This window comes from Balaenoptera acutorostrata, chromosome 1 (genome assembly GCF_949987535.1).
Source record: "Balaenoptera acutorostrata chromosome 1, mBalAcu1.1, whole genome shotgun sequence".
Lineage (NCBI taxonomy): Eukaryota > Metazoa > Chordata > Mammalia > Artiodactyla > Balaenopteridae > Balaenoptera > Balaenoptera acutorostrata.
This window is the reverse complement of record NC_080064.1, coordinates 56,901,789-56,923,098: the sequence shown is the minus strand read 5'-3', so window position 1 is coordinate 56,923,098 and position 21,310 is coordinate 56,901,789. Positions and strand designations below refer to the sequence as shown.

The following is a 21,310-nucleotide window of genomic DNA, read 5'->3' as shown; positions in this document are numbered from 1 at the left end:
TTCACACTTCCTCAGTTTACCGGAACCTGGGGAAATGTGATGATATTTCCGTCTATTGTATATGTCTGCTGGATGATCTGCTATGGCATTGCACTCCTCCTCAGGGAGCTCAGCAGGGTATTGCATAGGCTAAAAACAGTCACTGACTGAACCTACATCCACCAAGTGGTTCCTTTGTGTCGGGCATTTTCTGGAAAAGGGAAAAGCCATTTGGTGCAGGTTGGAACTGCATTTTGCTGAGGTGGGCCTAATCATTTCCCTGCCCTGGTAAACACTTAGAAACCATTTTCCTGGTGGTTCATAGAGAGATTTCAGAGATTAACATATTGAAACAGAATGTTTTAGCTTCTCTGAAAGAGACAGTAAGATGGTTATTCCCTGCATTTATATGTACTGACATGGTGAAGCTTTTGAATTTTTATTTAGATTTTTTAGACAAAACTCCTCTCACATTAAAAGAAGAAAAAAACCCAATATTTAAGAAAAATAATCTCCTCCTTACTCTTTGTCTTTTAATCTCCCTGCTTTCAGCTTGCAAATGTGCTAAGGTACTTCCTACCACAGGGCTTTGTATTCACAAGTGGACTTGCCTGGGCTCTAACCTCCACCACAAATCCTAGTTAATGACTACTCATCTTCCAGATCTCAGCTCACCTGTCGCTTTCCTAGCTTCACCAGCTCACCCTCGTCCCACGCACGACACTCAGCACACTGGGCCCCTTTCTTTCACAACACGTAGTTTATCATTATTACTGTCTGTAATATTATCATAATATATATTACATATAACATATATAATGTATATTATTTGTTATTTCAGTTATAAATTGATTAATGCTTATCTTCCCCATAGACTGCACACTGCAAGAGTTCCTGTTTTCTGACCATTTTAACCCCAAGGCCTAGCATAGTGACTGGCATAGGATAACTATTCAATAAATATTCCTTGAATGAATGGATGGAATGAATTAATGGATTTTAAAATAAGTAAACCATTTTAGAGAGAGAAAAGAAAAGTTCTTTCTATTCTGCTTTCAATCAAGTCACTCCTCTATGACCTCACTGTCTTACTGCCTAGATGGTAAGGAGAATCTCTTACAAATTGTTTTCCCAGAGCCTAGCAACATCCTAGACTTACATGTAAATACTTATGCTCATTTTGTGCTTGCTGAATGAATGAATGAATGAATGACAAACAAATACATATGGCTGAAATATCACTATCACTACAATAAACGTCACTGTAAGAATTCATAACGGAAGAGAAAGAAGATGAATAAACACTTTACTAATTGAAAAAACCATCAGCTCTGCTTTAATGAAAGGAGACTCCGTGGCTTACAGTCAGTAAAGGCATAGCTGAGAAGTGTATGGGTGTGGGGCTGGTTAGATTCAGGCTAAGTGAAGTTTCTATAACGAGAATGACCATATGTAAAACTACACTGCTACCATGTCTGAAGATATGGCACTGTCTCTTCCGCTGAAAGATTACAGTTTAAATGTCTGCATTATTTTGCCCACATTATTACATATCTGTTCACTCATTCATTCATTGGTAAACTGTAGAGCAGTGTTTTCTAACTGCAAATCATATCCGTTAGTATGTGAATGAATGTAGAGTGTTGTAACCAGTATTTTTGAAATGAAACAGAATTTTGAAAACAGACGGTGCTGCAAAGAGTAAAACTGTTTTGAGCATCTTTTGTTTCAGTTTTGCATGTTATCTACATCTACTCATTTACTAGGTTGCAAGGTAAAGCATTTTTCTCACTGCGGGTCATGGTCAAAAAAAAAAAAATTGAAAGCCAGAGAGAACACTTACTAATAGAACAGCCTCCAAAGTCAGACAAATTAGAAAACTAAGCCAGACTCTAAAACAAGTTACCTAACCATTATAAGCTTTAGGTTTTTTCTTCTATAAAATGGAGATTATAATACTTATCCCACAGGGTAACTGAAATAATAACATAAAACATGTAAATATGTAAAATAATGATAACTAACATTTGTTGAGACAATACTGTTAGAAGTACTATCTTCTTTAGTCCCCCAAACAACCCAATGAGGTAAGTTCTATTAAACCTCATTTTACAGGAGAGGAAACAGAGATAGATACTGAGAATTGAAGTAAAAATCTTAATGAGTGTAAGAATATGTATCTCAGTGATTTGCACATAAATAAATGGACATTATTATAAGATATCAGCAAGTCATTAATAAATCCTGACTTTAGTACTTTGCATTGAGCAGGAGGAGCTCAACAATAGTTGTGATTGGTAAAACACAGCCCTTGAACTCGGAACACTCTTCACAATAAAAAATAAAATGCTCCAGGAACTTAAAGGGGGCAGAAATTCTTCTGAACTACGTTTGTTCACAAAAGGATTGGGGAAAGAAGAGCTTAGAGCAAGGTCTTCATTGACGTGGAAGGGTCTGTGGAGGTGAGGAGAATAGTATTGGCATGACTAAGGCCCACGGACAGAAAAAATGAAATCTGTAGGTTGATAACAGATTGTAGAGAGAAGTCATTGAGTACTTGATCTTGTAACTAAAAGAAAACCACTGAAGACTTGTAACAGTGACTAATGATGACACAATTATTGAGACTGCATAATAACCTCCATATGATTATTGTTCAAAACAGCATGAAGATATTTTGCCATGAAAATTGAACTCTATTTTCCCAATTTTATGGGTGGAAAACCAACCTTGCTTCAAGGGAAATTATGGGAATTAATGATACATTTGTTAAACTCTAGAGTTTTCTGAGAAATTCTATTATAAAGTGCAAATTATTTTATTAGAGTTGACTAATTGTTTCATAAAGTAGCTTGAAAGGAACTATCTTCATAAATGTAAGTTTTATTATGATAATTGCATTTTTCAGATTGCAGTATTTGAGGAAAGGATTATTTATATAGTTTTTAACTGATTTAAGTAATTATGGAGATAATTACAAGGGTTAAAAAATATTGATTCCAGCCTTTTCCTAAGGACAATCAATTTATACCAAAATAGTATATACAAATATTTGTTCTCCACCAGATTTGACTCTAATATTCTAATATTTATTTTATTATATACTGTGACAACGAAGAAAGATATGTATTTGTTAACTCAGATGATAAACTACCTATTGAATTTTTTTTTGTCCTGGTTTCAAATCCTTGCATCTTGCTATTCTTGAAAACAAATAACAGATTAAATAGACTCATATTAAGATGAATTGAATAAAATAAGATTTAAACCTTATCCTTAAAATGTTTTAAACCTTAAAAATGTTTGAAGCTCTAGAAGGCATATAACATCTAAAATGTGATCCTACATATTCTGGGGTTTAAAAAACTGAAAAAGGGACCTTCTGAAAATTAAGTCCTTGTGCCCAGGAACAATTCTTGGGGTTTGGAACATCTTCCCAAAACAGCTTTTTCATCCTACAAAAGATAAACAAGGCATTAGAAGTAAAGAAAAACATTCACATTGAAAATGTGAACAGTTAATAAATGTACAAACTGGAAATTTATCTACCAGACTGGTTATGCCTCAGTAGGATCAGATTCACTTTCACATGCTCTACCATGAAGATCTCCACCAACTTTCTGTCTAGACCAAAGTTAATGATCACTATAATAAACATAGCCAACTCTTATTGAAAACTGTTTGCCAGGTACTGTGCTAAATGCTTTGCACAGGTTTTTCTCAGAGAAAATTAAATATTAAATATGGTCATCAATTGAGTTTCAGAAACAATTCTACTGGATATGGCCCGATCAGCTCACTTGACTGAAAGGTAAATTCAGATTGTAAAATCACTTTTCCCTCTTCACTGCTAGAAGACAAAATTTTCTGTAGAGATTTGGCATGTGTGAAATAACCTCAATGGTCCGGACCTCTCAGTACAGAGTAATGGGGCACCCAAAGAACCATCCAAGAAATTCAAGGCCATTTGCCAAACCAAACAGAATGGGGCCACTCAGTGCTGACGTTTAAAAAGCAGAATGCCTACTGACCATAAGTGAACTGACGGCTTCAGATAAATCTTCACCACTAAAAGTTCTCAACCTAGATTGTACAACTCTGAAAGCCATTCTTCTCACCTCTAAGCACATACTGCCTAGGATTTCCTATTATAAGTTTGTTATTTCATGAATGTATATACAGTAAAAAAAAAAAACAAAAAACTAATTTCTTCCCTGAGGCTTATGTGTACTAGCAAAATGGAGTGTGGTTTCCTGAAATCAGGCATTTTCTTTTTATGCCACCTCATTGCCATCAAATACATATAAAAATATTTAGAACACTTCAGTGTTTCTGATTTGGATTTAAAATCAAGGTTTAAATATGTTCAAGATTTTAACAACAAGTACAATACCTTTGGTGTGATATTAACAATGTTCCAAGCAATAAGATGGAAGAAGAAATAATTATTGGCACAATTACATATAGACCTGCATCATGCTGGTGTTTTTCATCATCTGAAAAAGAAAAAATTCACACAACTCTGAAGCTTGAGGAAATAACATCTTTCTGAATCAGAAATTATAATAGACTTTTTTTCTGATTTCAACATAAATCTGAATGACCTTTAAAGATATAAAAATCAGAAAGAGGAAGATAAAAGTATAGCTTTGATCACATTAATAAAATTATCATTTTGGTCAGAATTATGCTTCTTGTAATTTAGCAAAACATTTTTTCAAAAGTATTTATTTGCCAGCTCTCTCCATCTGGTCACTTTTAGGTTATGTGAGTCCAAGTGTCAATAAAAGTTGTTATGATGACTCTTTGTTTCAGCATCTGCTTTTAGAGGAGGCAACCTACAACACCCACCAACCTCTATCTTGCTCACTCCAGACACATTGACCTCCTTACTGTTTCTTGAACCAAAAAGCATGCTCACTCTTCAGGGCCTTTGCACTTTGCTGAAATGCTCTTCCCCTTTGTTCTTGCAGGACTTTACCCAAATATCACCTTCACAGAGAAAAAGACCATTTTTGGCCATCCTTACTAAAGCACCACATTTTAACTCTATCCCTTCATTTTACTTTTATTTTGCTTCATGTACTTATTTCTATCTGACATTATATTATACATGATTTGTTTATTGTCTGTCATTCTTATTAGAGTACTGGAGTTTAAGCTCCATTTAGGGCACAGACTTATGTTCACTGTTCAATCCCCAGTGCTTAGAACAGTGTTCAGTGTATATTTGTTGAACAATACATGAATGAAGCTTTATAATTATTTTAATTCTAAAACCAGGTGAAATGTTTCTCTCTTGAAACTTCATTATTGGGTTGCTTGGATTTGAAGACAATCTGAAAAGTAATAGCAAAATCAAAATGTTCCCACTTCAAGTACAGTAAGGTGAATCAGAAATATAAGACACCCTGTGAACTTTTTTCTATAATTATTGCTACAGTTTTATTTTTAGATTTCCTTTAGAAGATGATTAAAATTTAAAGACTCATAAATATGAGTCAAAACATATTGTTTGGGGTAGGTGTATTTATATTAATTGTACAGAAAATTAATATTTTTCCAATTAATCTTTATGATGATGTATTTTATTGTGTAGCTGGATACCTCCCTTTATTTTGTTTCCATCAACTTTTAGACTGAAATTTTTACTTGCCAATACAAGAACACAATACCACGCCTGATTATTCTTCTTACCACCATGGAACCATGTGCCTTACTGCAGTCACCCATGAGGCATCTACATAAGACTCTGGGCTATTCCATGATTCCATCAGAAAGAAAATAATCAGATGGCAGCATTACTGCTAGCTAAGGAGGAAACCACACATCTGTGTAAAAAGAAACTAAAAGTAAACATTTTTACCTTGGGTGAAACTATCAATTATCTTCGGTTTCCCCACTCCCTCCATAAATATGGGGTAAAGACTGAACTGATACTTCTCAATGGGGATAAAATGATCTGAGGAGAAAAAATATTTTAAAGAGTCATTCCCACTGAATTAATATAAATGAGTGAAATCTATGTAAAAAAAAAATGTTAAGTGACTCTCTCTTATATTTCCATGGATGTAAAACTGATGACTTATGGGTTGAAACTGATGTATTAAAAACTGATGATTGTTACCTATGGATTGAAACTGATAATTAGGGAGTTTCAAAGACAATCTAAGCACTACCAATTCTACTGTAATGACAACAATTTCACAAATAATGTTTTAAAATCTTACCCAAAGATAGAAGATTGCAATTTTTCAAAGGCATGTTCCAGTGATAGCTGGTTTGTTCAAGTTCAGGGTGTAGGAGTTGTTTTATTTCCCTTTCCAGGACAATACACTCTACCTCCTAAGACCAAAGCCAGCAATATTCCCTTTTCATAAGAATTTAGTTTACTCAGCCTCCCCATTCAAGGCAGCTGGGAGACTAAAGTCTCATGAAATCCCATGCAAAGAAGATGGGAGTGGGGACCAGGAGTTCCCTTATATATCCAGGTGTCTAGATCTATGAAGGGTGATCGTCTTCATAGCAAAGCTCAAAATGGATCTATCAGTGATCTACCATTTTTACAAATGCTAATAAGATATAAATATTATTCCACAAGAGATAAATCTCTTTGAAGCACAGAGAGTAACCACCTAGACAACAGTATAGTAATGAACTGGATTTAGTTCTCTATCAATAATTTGTTTCTATTTACCTTGATGCTAAATTCTAGGGTCTTTGCAATGAAATAGAAGTATGTGCCTTTGGGATGATGTTGTAAGTAAGAACATGGCAATCCTTAGCTTCCCTGCTTAAACCTTACTCAGGCTTGGAGACTCTGTAATGTGTGCTAATATTTTGCATTTTAATCACCTTGTGGGGTAACTGGTCTACTTTGGGAATATTATGCTGGCTTATGATCCTCAGACCTTCAGCCTGGCCCTCCCACTCATTGCTAGTGGCATCATAAGTTGGTACACAATTTGGGAAAACAATTTGTCAGTAGATATCAAAAGCCATTAAAATGGTTTTTAAAAAAGGTTAAGCTGGAAGCAACATAAATGTTCTCAAATAAATAAATGGTTTATGTAGATTCTTGAATAAAATGCTATACAATCATTTAAAAAATAGTTATAAGGATTGTGAACAAAATAGAAACATGCTTGTGATATATCAAAGGAACAGATCATAAGAAAAGTGGTAGATGATATGATTACAACTACATAAAATACTTAAATGGAAAAGGATCAAATGAAATAGAATTAAATGTTTGTAATAGGATGACAATTTAGGCAGCAAGATCTATCATCTACATTTTTGAAGTTTTCATTAACTGACTATGTTATTTGAATTAATAATCTGTAGCGTCATACTAATCCATAGGAGAAACTTAATTAAAGTACAGTAAGCTTACCGTGGACATAATACTTCTTAACAGAGGAAGAGATTCTAAGCCATTTAATTTCATTGTCTTCATGAAGAATTTTCCACTCAAGAATAAAATGCATCAGATTGTAATCACTGGGTGATATCATCCAGGAAAGAATTACACAACTGCTGTTTAAAGGATAAGCACTGAGTGACTGCACGATATTTACTGTGCGGAAAAGAAGGAAATTTATTTTTAAATTCAAAATTAATGAAGATCTCCTAATTGCCTTTAGGAACATATAACCTACTGAAAAGGGGAGAAGGAAGAGAAAGCAGACATTTATACAAATAAATAAAGCAGACATTTACACATGGCAATTATTTTTGTATCACAAGAGTCATATAAGCAGAGAGGTGTGGGAATATATGCTATGAGGAGAAATAAGATTCTACCTAAAATCCAAAAAAGAGATTTTTGGATATGGTCAAAAGGTGTTCTCTACTGTAATACTGTACAAGCCTATTAATCATTCTAATTCCCTCCAAATCTTCTCTTCCGCTGATGGAGTCGTGCTTTCAAAGCACAAATCTGATCATTTTAACACCTTCTCCACAGAGTCCCACTTAAAAGCCTCCAGACTTCCGCATGTGAGAACAAAATTCCTATCATGCCTACAATTCCCTGAGGGCCATGCCTCAGAGTCTCTGTCGGCCTTTCTGGACGTTTTTTGCACCAGCGCCAACCTGGTCTTCCTTCATATCCTCTCCTGGACCACAGGACTTTTGGTCAGATTTTTCCTCTCGGGGGAGCTCTTCCCCCGACCTTCTGGGGAAGTTTAATTCCTCTACTGTATCCTCAAGAAAGCTTCTCTGACCCTCAATACCAGGTTAGGCTCCTATTTTCTTCTCTTTTATAAAATTATACTCCTTTCCTGGGAACACTCGTCCCAGTTTGTAAATAGGCATTAACTTGCATGATTATTTGATTAATGTCTGTCTCATCCATTGGACTCTGTGAATGCAAAGTGAGGTGTACCTTTTCTTACCTTTGCTCATGGGCCATGAGAATGTTAAATTAAAATTTGCAGAAGAAGCACCAATTGAATTGATGGCCAGAACGGTAACAGAGTGTGCTTGCTCTGTCCAAAGGAAAGTGAATTTAGTGTGATTTCCTACATCTTCTGACCATGTTCCATTGAGGGAAGTATGATGTTTCACCACATATCTTCTCACACTGCACAACGAGTCATTTTTCATCAGGGGCTGTGGTAAACATAAAAGTTGATTAGCTCAAGGGCTACAGTGCTTTTTATACTGACTGAGCTCATGGAACTCCTATTAAACATTTCCCATTGGTAAGCAGGGGTCAGGCCAGAGCAAGCACTGCTGAATTCAAGGCTGAGGTATGGGGCTCTGACCACAGTCTCCCTGAAGCCGTCTGGGTGGCTATGGAGCATGGGAAACTTATCTCCCCCTTTTTGTTTTTTTTTTTTAAGACTCAAAGGCTAAATCATTTGAAGATAATGAAGTATGGATACAAATAGGACACTTTTCTACCTGGAAGTTTCACTCTAATTCTAGAGAAAAGAAAGACTGAAAGAGAGTTGAGAGTTTCTTCATCTAAAAAGCAAAAAAGGAATAACCCTCTGTTTTCATAAAGCAACAACTAGAGAGAGTTGAAAAGATATTAATCATCACTTCTATTAATCCTGGTAAGACTGGTCACTCATTTTTTTTCTTCCCTTGATATGCTGCCCCTTCCAGTAACAGAGGCTATCAGGACAGTGTACATGGAACCCTAGAATTTGTGCCTTCAGTTAAAAAAAAATCATACCAGGTCACTGATGATTCAGTGTAAACTATATAATTAGTCCAATTGTATTCATCCATTCTACAGAATATAACATGTCCCACTTTCCCCATCAATTTCACCTGTTTCAGGTAAGAGTTAAGTGCTACCAACCCCTTGTAAACCCTTAGAAAGCTTAACCCTATACAATAGACTAGAACAGTGCTTCTCAATTTTTGTCATTGAGATTCTTCTAAGTCAGAAATTGAGAAACATAAATACAAACAAACATAAATATGTCCCTGCAGGGCATGGAAGAACCTGGGTAGGTGGTGAGTAAGATTTTAGCAGCCACTGCAAGAAATAAATGTCTGAAAAATCATGCAAATTTTGCATTTTGTTTTTTAAAAAAATCTATGTCAGTTTTCATATACAAATATTTACTTTCGTAACCATCAAGTAAAATTGATGATAAAGTCCTTACTTTCTAGTCCTACAAGCTGCTCTAGGCTCATCTTGTGTTATTTCCTGCCCCAGCCCTATAACCAAGCATTTTTTCACAGAGCCCTAGTTCCTTTTATTGGAGAATAGTATTAGAAACAAATCTGGGAATGCTCCTTACTACCAGAATATGGATTTCTCAGCTTACAGATCAAGGAAATACATCTGTGTATACTACATCTGCATACACACATATCTATGAAAATTTCTAAATGAATCCATCTGTATCCATATTAAGCTAAATATGAGTTCATACTGATGTCTCCAATCCTAATCCATTACCACATGGATCATTCCGATCTTCTCCTTGCTTGTCTGTAACCAATTCAACAGTGAGAAACCTGTGTCCTTCCTACCATCCATCATCCAATGCTTAATTGTTCAATTCCAGTTTGCATATCTAATGATAAAAGAATTGTTAACCCATACCTCGTGAGAGAAATGACTTTACCAACTAGAACACAGTGGTTATGTACAGTTTCTTTTGCCTTTAGTCTTAAGAATCTAGTCATTAACAAGGTTACCTAGGCCTGAACCTTTTTCTCCCAACTCCTTCAGTAAGACTGTTCCATACACTTGTAATACAGTTAGTTTCTCTTATTGCAGTCTGGATTCCATCCTGGGATTCTCCAACCTCCTAACGATTTATCTTTAATTTGTATACACTAAGGTTTTTTCTTTGTGGTGTAAGGTTTTATGAGTTTTGGCAAATGCATAATGCTATGTACTCACCAGGACAATATTATACAGAATAGTTTCACCATCATAAAAAATCCCCTGTTCTTCACCCATTCAAACCTCTCCCCATCAACCAAACCCCTGGAAACCATTGATCTTTTTGCCATCTCTATAGTTATGCCTTTTCTTGAATGTCCTATAAATGGAATCATAATGTAGCCCTTTAGGCAGACTTCTAGCACTTAACAACATTCATTTAAGAGTCATCCATATCTTTTTGTGGCGTTATAGCAGTTTCTTTTTATCACTGAATAATATTCCATTGTATGAAAGTACCAAAGTTTTTTGTAAGAAGCTACCGAACTATATTCCAAAGTGGCTGTACCATTTTCCATTCCCACCAGCAAAGAATAAAAGTTCCTGTTGCTTTGCATGCTAGCCAGCAATTTATTGTCAGTTTTTTTGGATTTTAACCATTCTAATGTGTGTAGTGGTATCTCATTGCTGTTCTAATATGTATTTCCCTAATGACAAATGATGTTTGCTATGGACTGAATGTTTGTGTCTCCCTAAAATTCGGACCAAAAAAAATACATTCACTTGGGATAGAAATCAATTCATTTGGGGGAGAGAACGCTTTGAAAATTTCTAAGCTGTACACTCATTGTTTTTGGAAATATCCGTTGTGTACTTGCCATCATACAAAAAGAATAATCTAAATGCCCTTGAGATATGTAGGGAAGGCCACGTTTACTCTGTTTAGAATTAAATACAAATGGAATTTTTGGACTTGAAGGAACACTAGATATCATCTAGTCCAATCTTATGTTGACACAGATGAGGAAACTGAGGCTGAAGGGTCTAAGTGACTTTGTCAAAATAGCACTGATTAACTATACTATGTTAAGCCAAGAATAGAATTAAAGTCTCCAAACTCCAGGCCAGTGCTCCCTCTATTCTACATCTTGGCTCTCTGTAATCACTTCTCCAAATTGAAATAAACTTGGGATTGCAGAGACTAAAAATGATAGAATTATTAAGTAAGTCTTTTTACAATGAAGTCTTTTTTACAATGAAGCAAATCTTTCAAGAGTATAGAAGTAAAATTTAAGAATAACATAAAAATCAGGAATACCTTCCAAAGCAAAGTGACGTTTCTCTCTTTTTTAGTGTTGTCTTCATTAATTATTCTCCAAAATTCAGGTCCTCTGATAGGAACTGCAAAATAACAAGGAGCCCAAGTTGTACATGTGTTCTTGGAAGGATTACTTTTCAGTCACATTGGAAGCACATACTTATGCATTTTTAAGACACGTTCACAAAATCTTTGCAAACCTTTTATATCCGTGACAACTGTGTAGGCTGGAGTACTCCAATTACTCCAATATCCCAGTCCATCTAGCCTCTTACAGCGCACCTGGACAGCATAGACGGCACACAGGTCTGGCACCAGGAAACTGGCAGATTTTAATTTTGCATCATACACCTCAAATACCTGTAAAATAAGTCAAACTATTAGATTGATCACTACTAACACATATGTAGCTAAAGGGCCCTGAAGTGCATTTTATTTTAAACTCTAACACTATTCCAAAATTAAGAGAGAACTGACTTTGTGTTTTCTGGCTTTATAAATACTCTTATTAGGCTTGAATCATGAGCCCCTTCAAGTTAAGGATGGCCTTAGTCATCTTGTTATTTCCATCTCGTGACAAGATTTGGACTGGCCCACTTGCAACCTCACTTCCCAATCACTCTTTTACCCTATTACTAATCTCTATCCACTAATCCTCTATACACAAAGACTTTTAAGAATTTTAACCTAGGGGTTAGATAGGGCCCGTGGTAGAGAATCTCTGATATTCAGTCTCCTCAATAAGCAAGTAAACTGTCACATTTATTACAACTGAACTCACTGTGATCTAATTCTATTCTAGGGTTCCTGCTATTTCTAGGTCTTTGCAGGCTGCCATCAGAAAACTGACACAGGAAGGCATCATATGCACACTTGCCACTATGGGTGTCATTCTGGTTGTTTGATAAAAGCAGCTTCTTCCAAAATGTGTCCCATTGAACATGTGTGTACTAAAGAACATTGTTAAAGGGAAAAAGATTCCTTGGTAAAATGAGTTTGAGAAACATAAGATGAAATAAAGTCACAAATGTTTATTAAATTCAGGACTTCTCCAAACCTTTAATATGTAATATACCATGATTCTACACTAGGGACATATGGTTATTCAGAGTTTCTTAAACTTTATGAAGCCATGTGATCTTTCTTCAAGAAACATTGTATGGGATCAATGTACTATAAAACACATTTTGGGAAATGATAAATAGCAGGAAAGTTCATTTCTTAAAAGGGTTAGAATTAGATCAATCTATTTAATAAAAAGAGCTATGGAATACAGGAGGATGTACTTTTATGCCAATAAAATAAACCTTATGCAATAAAATTCTTAAACAGTTATAAGAAATAATATTTAGTGAGGCAAGCTGAAGAAATTTCCAGGTAAAAGGTACCTTCCATTGTACTTCTTTTCCACTTAAACCATAGCGAATCTGGAACTGAAGATTATTCTCTGGAAAGACTGGCTTCTCCCAAGATATTTTCAATAATCCAATTTTTACAGTAATTTCTGCTTTCACACTAGATGGAGGCAGTGGTTTCACTAGAAAATTTTTTTAAAGTATTATATAACAGTAATTTAAACAGTAACAATATTTTTAAAATGTTATTATGTTATAATCTTCCATATCTTCTATTTATAAAGTAACATCTCTTTCTCAAAACCTTCTCCTTCATTATCTCATTTGATCCCCTACAACTTTATGTGATACATAAGAAAGGGATTATCTCTATTTTGAAAATAGAGAGGTTGATTGAAAAAAGATCAATGCATCGTCCATGTCACTCTGCATATTAATTGTAAGACCCGATTAGAAATGGAACCATTGGCTCTGCATGCAAAAGATACCATACTGATCACATGAGGAATATCAATAGCAAACTCTGTTCTACATAGAGCTTTAATTAAAAGCAAAAAACTATACACCACATTCATTTCCACAAGTGTGAGTTTCAAAATCTTCTACTGTCTGTTGTTAGGTATTTCTAGGTCAAGGTCAGAGGAAGTCTTGCAGAGTAAAGCCTTGGTTCTCTACAATCTGAGGAAAATAAGCTTTTTAAAGGGTAGAAATAGAGGCAAAGATGAACAGAACAGCAAGGGCTTTAAAAAATAATAAAAGGCAACATGCAAACTCAACGTATTTGGGAACTAACATCTCACAGCTCAAGCACAACAGTGTGAACCTCTGAAGCTACAGACTTTATCAACAATACTTCTTTAGACTGTTGATGACCAAAACACCTAAACTTTTTAATTACTATACAGTATCTCATGCTTATTCAATTCCTCATATGCCAAGAAGACGTTCTTCACCAACCAGTAAGATGACATATATTTCATCCTTGAAAAGATAATTCCTCTTCAGGAAAGGAAGTATGAGCGTTCAAGAGACCCTAACACATTAAAGCTGTGATTGCACTTGACGGAATCATATGGCTATCACATGTGTATATTCCATGAATATCTAGTTTATAGGAAGAATGCTTTGAAGTACAATGGTTTATGTGATCCCCACAATACCCACATTAGGGAGGTATAAGGAGCTTTCCACATTCTATAGGTGATAAAATAGTCACGGAGCACTTAAGTGACTAGCCCAAGTTTACAAAGCTAGTAATAAGTGGAGCTGGCATTTGGATTCCAAAGTTGAATTTTCACATTGTTTTCTAGTACTCAGTAGGCAATATAAGCACAATTTAAATGCCTTACGTTAGTACTGAAAAGAATAACATCAAAAATTGTTCAGATATCGAACTGAACCCATGTTGCAGTTGTCATATAATACATGTGAGGGTATATCTGTGCATGTCTGTAGGGTAGGGAGGTAGGACAGTTCCTTGCTATCTTAGGATATTTAGTACCAGAGAAGTATTGCTTACAGTAAACTCACTTAAAATGGAACCAAACTAAACAGGAAGGGGCAGTGAGAGGGCAGATCAATTAACTGGGACTTCATACTGAAAAAATTTTTTTAATTATGACAACTTTATGCTATATTTAACAAAATATAGGTTTGAATTCAGATGTGTACTAATTATTTGAAAATACAATGGATCAAATATTAATTTTTGGTACAATTCCCCAACAAAATATTATATAGCATCAAAAGATACTCTTCTACATTTGCTGCAAAATCATAAATGGATCATTTCCCAAAGATTTCACAGTGATACTTAGAGTAATATATCAATATCTCCAAGGCGTCTCTTAATCCTTTGAAATCAAAATATCCTTTTAAAAGAATGTTTAAAATGTTATAATGGATGTCATCATCCTTGTCTATTTTCTCTTTATTTCATTTGAGTTGTTTTGAATCCTTCTGCTTCCTACCCAGCCTTACAAATTAAAGCCTTGAGCTATGACTACTCAGATTACAAAACCCATCAGAATATCCAAATTAAACTTTTAGATTAAAAGCATCAAATGTTTTCATAAGTACATTGGGAAAAAAACATGAAATAGTGCATTATTTAGAATAATATTACTACTAAATTTATACCCAGTGATCAATATAATTCATCAAATTATATGCTGAAAATCTTCCTATTATTGATTTAAAATAAAGCCAAAAGTGTAAAACTTTCTAAGGCTAATTGTCTTTTCAATTCCACTGTAAGTAGGAAAAAGAATTTTTTTAATCTAGTGTGATCAGAAAATTCAACAGTTACCCTGAATCAACCTGAATCCAAATATGCTAATAAAAATGAAGACATACATATAGTTTTTGACATACCCACGGAATCAGGAATGACACATGTTGGTGGAGAGTCCAGTGAACCCAAGGAGTGATTAATTCTAATCCACATTGTATAGCCGGATAATAGGAAGATTGGCTGAAATAGGCATTCGTAAAAACCATCTCTCTGCAAGTGGCAATCTTTGGGTTCAGATATGGGATGTATAGATGGAACATCAGAACAGTAAAGGCTGCTCCTTAAAAGATACAAAAACAATCAATAAATATACAACACTGATGAAAGCAATAAGATATTTGAGAATTCTGCTTTGTTGTTTAAAATAGACAGTTTTTGCTCCATCTAAAAGTAGCTGTTCTTATTAGAAAGGCATTTTTGAATTCTCAGCTATACAATCTTTCCATGGAAATAGAAAATAACCCTTCTTAAATATTTCACTAGACACTAAGTGGGTATGCAAATGAAATAAATGACAATGTTCTAACAAGGAGGTGGGGATCCAATTGGAGATAGAACTTACAACACTTTAGAAGCTACGCTAATATTATACCGAAGTGATCGAATTTTTAAAATAAAGATCACAAGTGGTAATGGGGAATTCCTGAGATGGAAAGGAAGATAAATTCCTTGCACTTTAAATTCCACAAAACAAATTGAAAACATGATAGTAAATTGTAGCTTAATTGACATTGTCCTAATCTTTTCTAGTTCAAAGCAATATAATTAAAATAATGTCAATTATTGACTTCTATATGGATCATATAGTCAGGTATATCACTTATTTTCTCAGAGAAGAAAATTAAGAAAATATTTTTTTATCACTACATCCCAATCAACACTCCACCTCAGAGAATACAAAGCATTTCTCCTCTTCTTTGCAATAGCCTTTCTGCCATTATTTGCTTTAAATATGGTATTTAAGTGGCTAAAGTAGCAGTTACTGTTTCCATAAGAATGGGAGTAAGGAGGTTACAAGAAAATGAAAAATCTATATTTTTCTGTCTCTCATTTTCCATTTTTGGTGACACCTTTTTCTTCCTATTTCCTCAAAATTACAACTGTTTGTGTGTGTGTGTGTGTGTGTGTGTGTGTGTGTGAATCAGCGTGGTGGGGGGGGTTAAATGAGAAAGAGGGATGAAGAGTCATCTGTGCATAAAAAATAAGAACCATGACCTTGTACAGAAGCACAGTAATAGTCCATTTGGAATCCAAAGGTTAGCATCATTATCGTCACGACAGATATAACCATTTATTGAATGTTTACCAGCAGAAATCATATCACTTAATTATAATTAAATCAAATGTCATTAATTCTCACAGAAACCCTGCAAGTCCTATTATTCATTCCATTTTACAGGCAAGGAAATTGAGGCCTTAGGTTAAAAAAACTTGAACACGTATATTCAGCTAGTTTCATGGTTCTTCTATAAATGTTAGGAAGATGAGTCCAAATGCTTATGGAATAGTTGTCCACAAACACCATTTTTAATGTGAAAATGCCATGGAAAGAAAGTAAAGACAGATTACAAAAGTAAAATGGTATGCCATGAATATTCTATTGATTTTAAAGTTCTCATATCAGGTAAGATAAAGACAGCTATTATTCCCACGTGAGAAACAAAGAAATTGCCTCAGTTTTTTCTAATATTACTTAAGAATAGACTGGTAGCATTAGGAATAAGAATCAGAACACAGTATTTGAGGAAATGGATTTGTTTTTCAAGCAGAAATTTTAGATTTTAAGAATAAATGAGCACAAGCTATACAAATTGAAAGTTCCAGTACAAACTGAGACGGGGTGTTTAAGAGTAGTACACACACTTGGAAACTACTAAAGAATGTTATAAAAATTGTCCTAATCAAGAGTGTTATTATTTTAGATAAAGGTCTTTGTAGAGAGAAGAATACTATAGGAAGACGATGACTTGAATTCTTTTCAAATCAGAGAACGGTAAAAAAAAAAAAAAGCCATGCAAATTACTCTTTACTAGAATTGTTTAATCCTTATTAAGTAAACAAAGTTATGGTTACCAAAGGGGAAAGGGCGGGGAGGGAGGGATAATTTAGGAGTTTGGGATTAACAGATACACAGTATTATATATAAAATAGATAAACAACAAGGATTTACTATATAGCACAGAGAATTATATTCAGTATCTTATAATAACCTATAATGAAAAGAATCTGAAAAAAGAATAGATACATATATATATATATAAAACTGAATCACTTTGCTGTACACCTGAAACTAACACAACACTGTAAATCAACTATACTTCAATTAAAAAATAATAATAATCTTACTTATTTCTAAAGACCATTCATATTATCTCTTACAATATCTGTACCACTACCTCCAACTTTTTTCTAAAACATTAATCTTCAGCAAATGATACGAGGCTTCTATATTCCTTGATATTCTCCTCTAGCCAATTCTCCAAGTCAAATTAAAATGTATAGACATTAATTTTTTGTATTTCATTTATTAACTAAAATGCAACTGTGGAGAATTAACTGATCATCAGAAAAAAATAATCTGAAGCAAAAACAAATTGCAATCTTTTTGTGTGTGAATTTTTTCAAGAATCACCAATTTATTTAACCCTCTAAAAATTTCCTAATTAACAATATTCTACCTTCCTCTTTCGGGAATAAATCTACAAGACTACTGCTATGGTGATATTTTACAGGAGATGTTTATCTCACCATATCCACAGAAAAATAAAACAGCAAAAATATACATACCTATGATACCTCAACTGCAAAGTGCTTCCCACAAGTGATTGGATTGCACTGGGTGACCATCTGCAAGTCATTTTAGTTAAGTACCCATCAGTTTCACATGATATATTGATATTGACATCTATTTAAAACACATTAAAATATTACTATGAAGCAAAAACACCAAAACATTTTTAATGAAAATAAAATTTCCTTAATATCTTCAATGGGACTCTAAGATAGAGTCCATAATAAAAATGTATCTCATGGAATAAAATGAAGAAAATCCCGGGATTCTTACCAATCACATATAACTCAGCATAGCGATGGTGGCACTCATGCTCATTGCAGCAGTACACTGCATCATAGGTGAACTTTCCTCGGGGTTTGGTTGCATTCAAATTAGGAAAAGTAACTTTGCTAACATGGTCACCCACAACATCATACTGGCTTTGGGGAATTTTCTCAGCTAAATTCATCCACCAAACAATCTTTTTTGAGGAAACTATCTTGTTTTCATTTTTATAGATGCAGTGAAAAGAAACGTTAGACCCAACAGTTGTCAGAATTTTAGGTGGAAAGTATATGACATCTGTAATGGGGGAAAAAAGGTAGGATGTTAGATGAAGACAGAAAACATCACGTAAGCAATTGATACCATGTAAAAAAAGATTCACAAGGCATTCAGGATTATACCGCCCAAAATAAAATGAGTGTGCTGAGAGACTGCAGAACTGTAGCTGCCTGTTCATGTACAGTTAGTAAGAGCCCCAAGCATTCCCATTCCCAAGTGGCTTGAGCCTCCATAAATGTCCTCAATATTTTCTAAACACAGAGACTTATGCATTATAAAATATGTTTTAGAGAGTAATTGTCACTTGCTAACTGATAGGCAGAAAATCAATGAAAATGAAATGTAGTCTAATTCCACAATGGTATGTCTTCCATCCGACTCTGCTTTCAGAATCAGTGAACCTTAGCGCAAGTTCTTAAGTCAAATCCCTACAAAACAAAATCCTGAAGAATAAATGGTGATAGCCACTGTCTCGTTTGGATACATGAAAATTTCAAGTAAGCAGGTAGAGAAATAAGCTTTAAATAAGAAAACTTGTTAGGAAATGTAAAATCAATGATGCACCAGTAAACAAAGCAGGCAAAACTGTGAATACTGTTCTGTAGTATCATTTTAAGTTATTTAGTGCCAGTACCCTGTGGTTGAGGACAAGGGGAATCAGTATTTTTCTAAAATATTATTTTTAATGCCTATACACTATTCCATACTACTCTTTCAGTCTCCTATTGTTGGAAACATAGTTTGTCTCTATGTTTTATTAGAAACAATAAAAATAAATGAATGTTTACATAGGATGAAATTATTTCTGCCATAGTATATTACAAAAACAGGGTATTTCAGTTGTACAATTTAATGTAAGTTATTTTCTGCTGATAGAATATGAATATCTGTGTTCATACATATTTGGACTACCCTCAAAACAAGTCCAAAAAAACCTTGATTAGTTTTTATTATTTTTCTCTTTTCAGTAATAGCATGCTAAACTCCAATGCCTTTTTATAATCCATATAAGATATTTGCATCTTTTATGTCTACAGTCAAGGATAAACAGGAAAAAATTTATTTATTTATTGTAAAATAAGGAAACAATAATGATTTTCTTCTCATGACCAAGTATCAATACCTTTACAGAATCTACATTAATAAATTTTATTTAAAAAGGAAATTCTATTGATAAATATTAGTGAATTACTCAAAAGAACATAAATCATGGATCAAAACATTTTAGATAAGTCATTTTAAAATGTGTTATCATAGCTCCAGAAAATAGCTTTTTTTAAAAATTCTTGGAGCAGATTACCTATCTTTCTTTAAGGAAAAAATATTTTCTTTAATCTGGTATAAGAGCTGCACAGGAAGTGTAGAAATTATCTAATATCTGTTTCTCCTCTTCTTTCACAGCAACAAGAATGCAGTTAATAAAGGTACTACAAGAATTCAGCAATTCTAAAGTTGTTTTTAGTATGTAGATTGCAATATTCTTGTACTTTATAAGTTCTGGGAAGGTCCTGAGTTCTCCTCTAAAAGCCCAAGATCTCCCAACAGCTACAGAGAAAGAACCTATCCAATTCATTTTAAAAGAATCCATAAGATGCGACTTCCCTGGCGGTCCAGTGGTTAAGACTCCACGCTTCCAAAGCAGGGGGCGCGGGTTCCATCCCTGGTTGGGGAACTAAGGTCCCACATGGCGGATGGCCAAAAAAACAAATTTTTTTAAAAAGAGAGATAAGACCTACAGAATTAGAAAATAAAGGGATTCATACCCCCATTTAAAAATAAATAAAAGAATCCATAAGAATTCCTTGACTAGGAATAGTCAATGCTCCATTAACTGTGCACTTGGTAGGTTCACCTTTAATATATTAATGAATAAAAAGTAGTAGTTACAAAGGTACTGAAAATTAGCATTCTGTCTGCAGTAATACATCAAGTAACCTCTGTTTTTTTTTTAAAAAAACAAACCCAAAGTGTTTGGAAATGAAAAGGTGGGTGTGCTAATTCATTCTAAACAAATTAACACCTCAATCTTACAGAACGTTTCTGTTTGGTGGATGCCGTTACAGCACCTATCAGTGAACAATGGAGGTGAATCTAATAATATTAGGTAACTAGACTTAAGGGAGAAGGATTCAAATCCCTTTACACAAGAACAGGAAGTCCCCAAGTTTGGAGACATACTTTGCTGTTGCACACCTTTCAGGGAATAAACCTCAAGTGTGGTCAGCACTGTGAAGGGCAGACATTGCAGCCAACGTAACTCAGCAAACCTAAACCTAAAAAACCTAAGCAGCACTAAAACCTCATTTACCAGGAATCATGAAGGAAACGAGGTGTTCCACTAAAATGCTCTATGTAATTAGGCTTACTGCTTACTAGCTTTGAGAATCAATTTTTAGTGCCACCAGAAATCTTGCATAATTATACATTTATGCACTTAATTGTTTTACTAGTGGTTACAAACATGAGCTTTGGAATTAGGCTACTTTCTAACTGCATTAACTTTTACAAGTTATTTAACCCTATCTAACTCTCAATTTCTTTGTCTATGAAACAAACCGTACCTATCTCACAGGGTTGTTGAAAGGATAAAATGATAGTATGTGCAAAGCACTTAGAACAGTGCCTAAACACAGGAGGCACCCTATAATTGTCAATATTATTATTATTATTCAATAAGGAATTATCAATCTACTTCTTTTATTTGTGATTCAATACACATTACATCATTACGGTAGACAATACTGTGATAGAGAAATATGCTTGGGAGATACTAAAGTGTATAAGCTTTTCTCCCCACTCTTGGTGTCCTAGTCTACTTTCTATTTGGCAAGTTTCTGTCTTTCCCTTAATAATCACATGGTACCAGTTACTGACATAGGAGCTAACCAAG

The 21,310-nt window shown here is 34.3% G+C and overlaps 1 protein-coding gene across 6 annotated transcripts in view; it reads right to left on the bottom strand.

Moving 5' to 3' along the window:
- Positions 1-21,310, bottom strand: part of LEPR (leptin receptor) — a 102,441-nt gene that overhangs the window by 17,362 nt on the left and 63,769 nt on the right. For all 6 annotated transcript variants that reach the window (XM_057530602.1, XM_057530609.1, XM_057530598.1 and 3 more), the window contains 11 exons: positions 18,148-18,438; positions 17,871-17,988; positions 15,164-15,363; positions 12,824-12,972; positions 11,636-11,795; positions 11,436-11,518; positions 8,379-8,595; positions 7,376-7,558; positions 5,846-5,941; positions 4,373-4,475; positions 3,359-3,434 (listed from right to left, as the gene is read on the bottom strand). In XM_057530602.1, the coding sequence (XP_057386585.1) occupies positions 3,359-3,434; positions 4,373-4,475; positions 5,846-5,941; positions 7,376-7,558; positions 8,379-8,595; positions 11,436-11,518; positions 11,636-11,795; positions 12,824-12,972; positions 15,164-15,363; positions 17,871-17,988; positions 18,148-18,438 (1,676 nt within the window). The remainder of the gene's footprint in view (positions 1-3,358; positions 3,435-4,372; positions 4,476-5,845; positions 5,942-7,375; positions 7,559-8,378; positions 8,596-11,435; positions 11,519-11,635; positions 11,796-12,823; positions 12,973-15,163; positions 15,364-17,870; positions 17,989-18,147; positions 18,439-21,310) is intronic.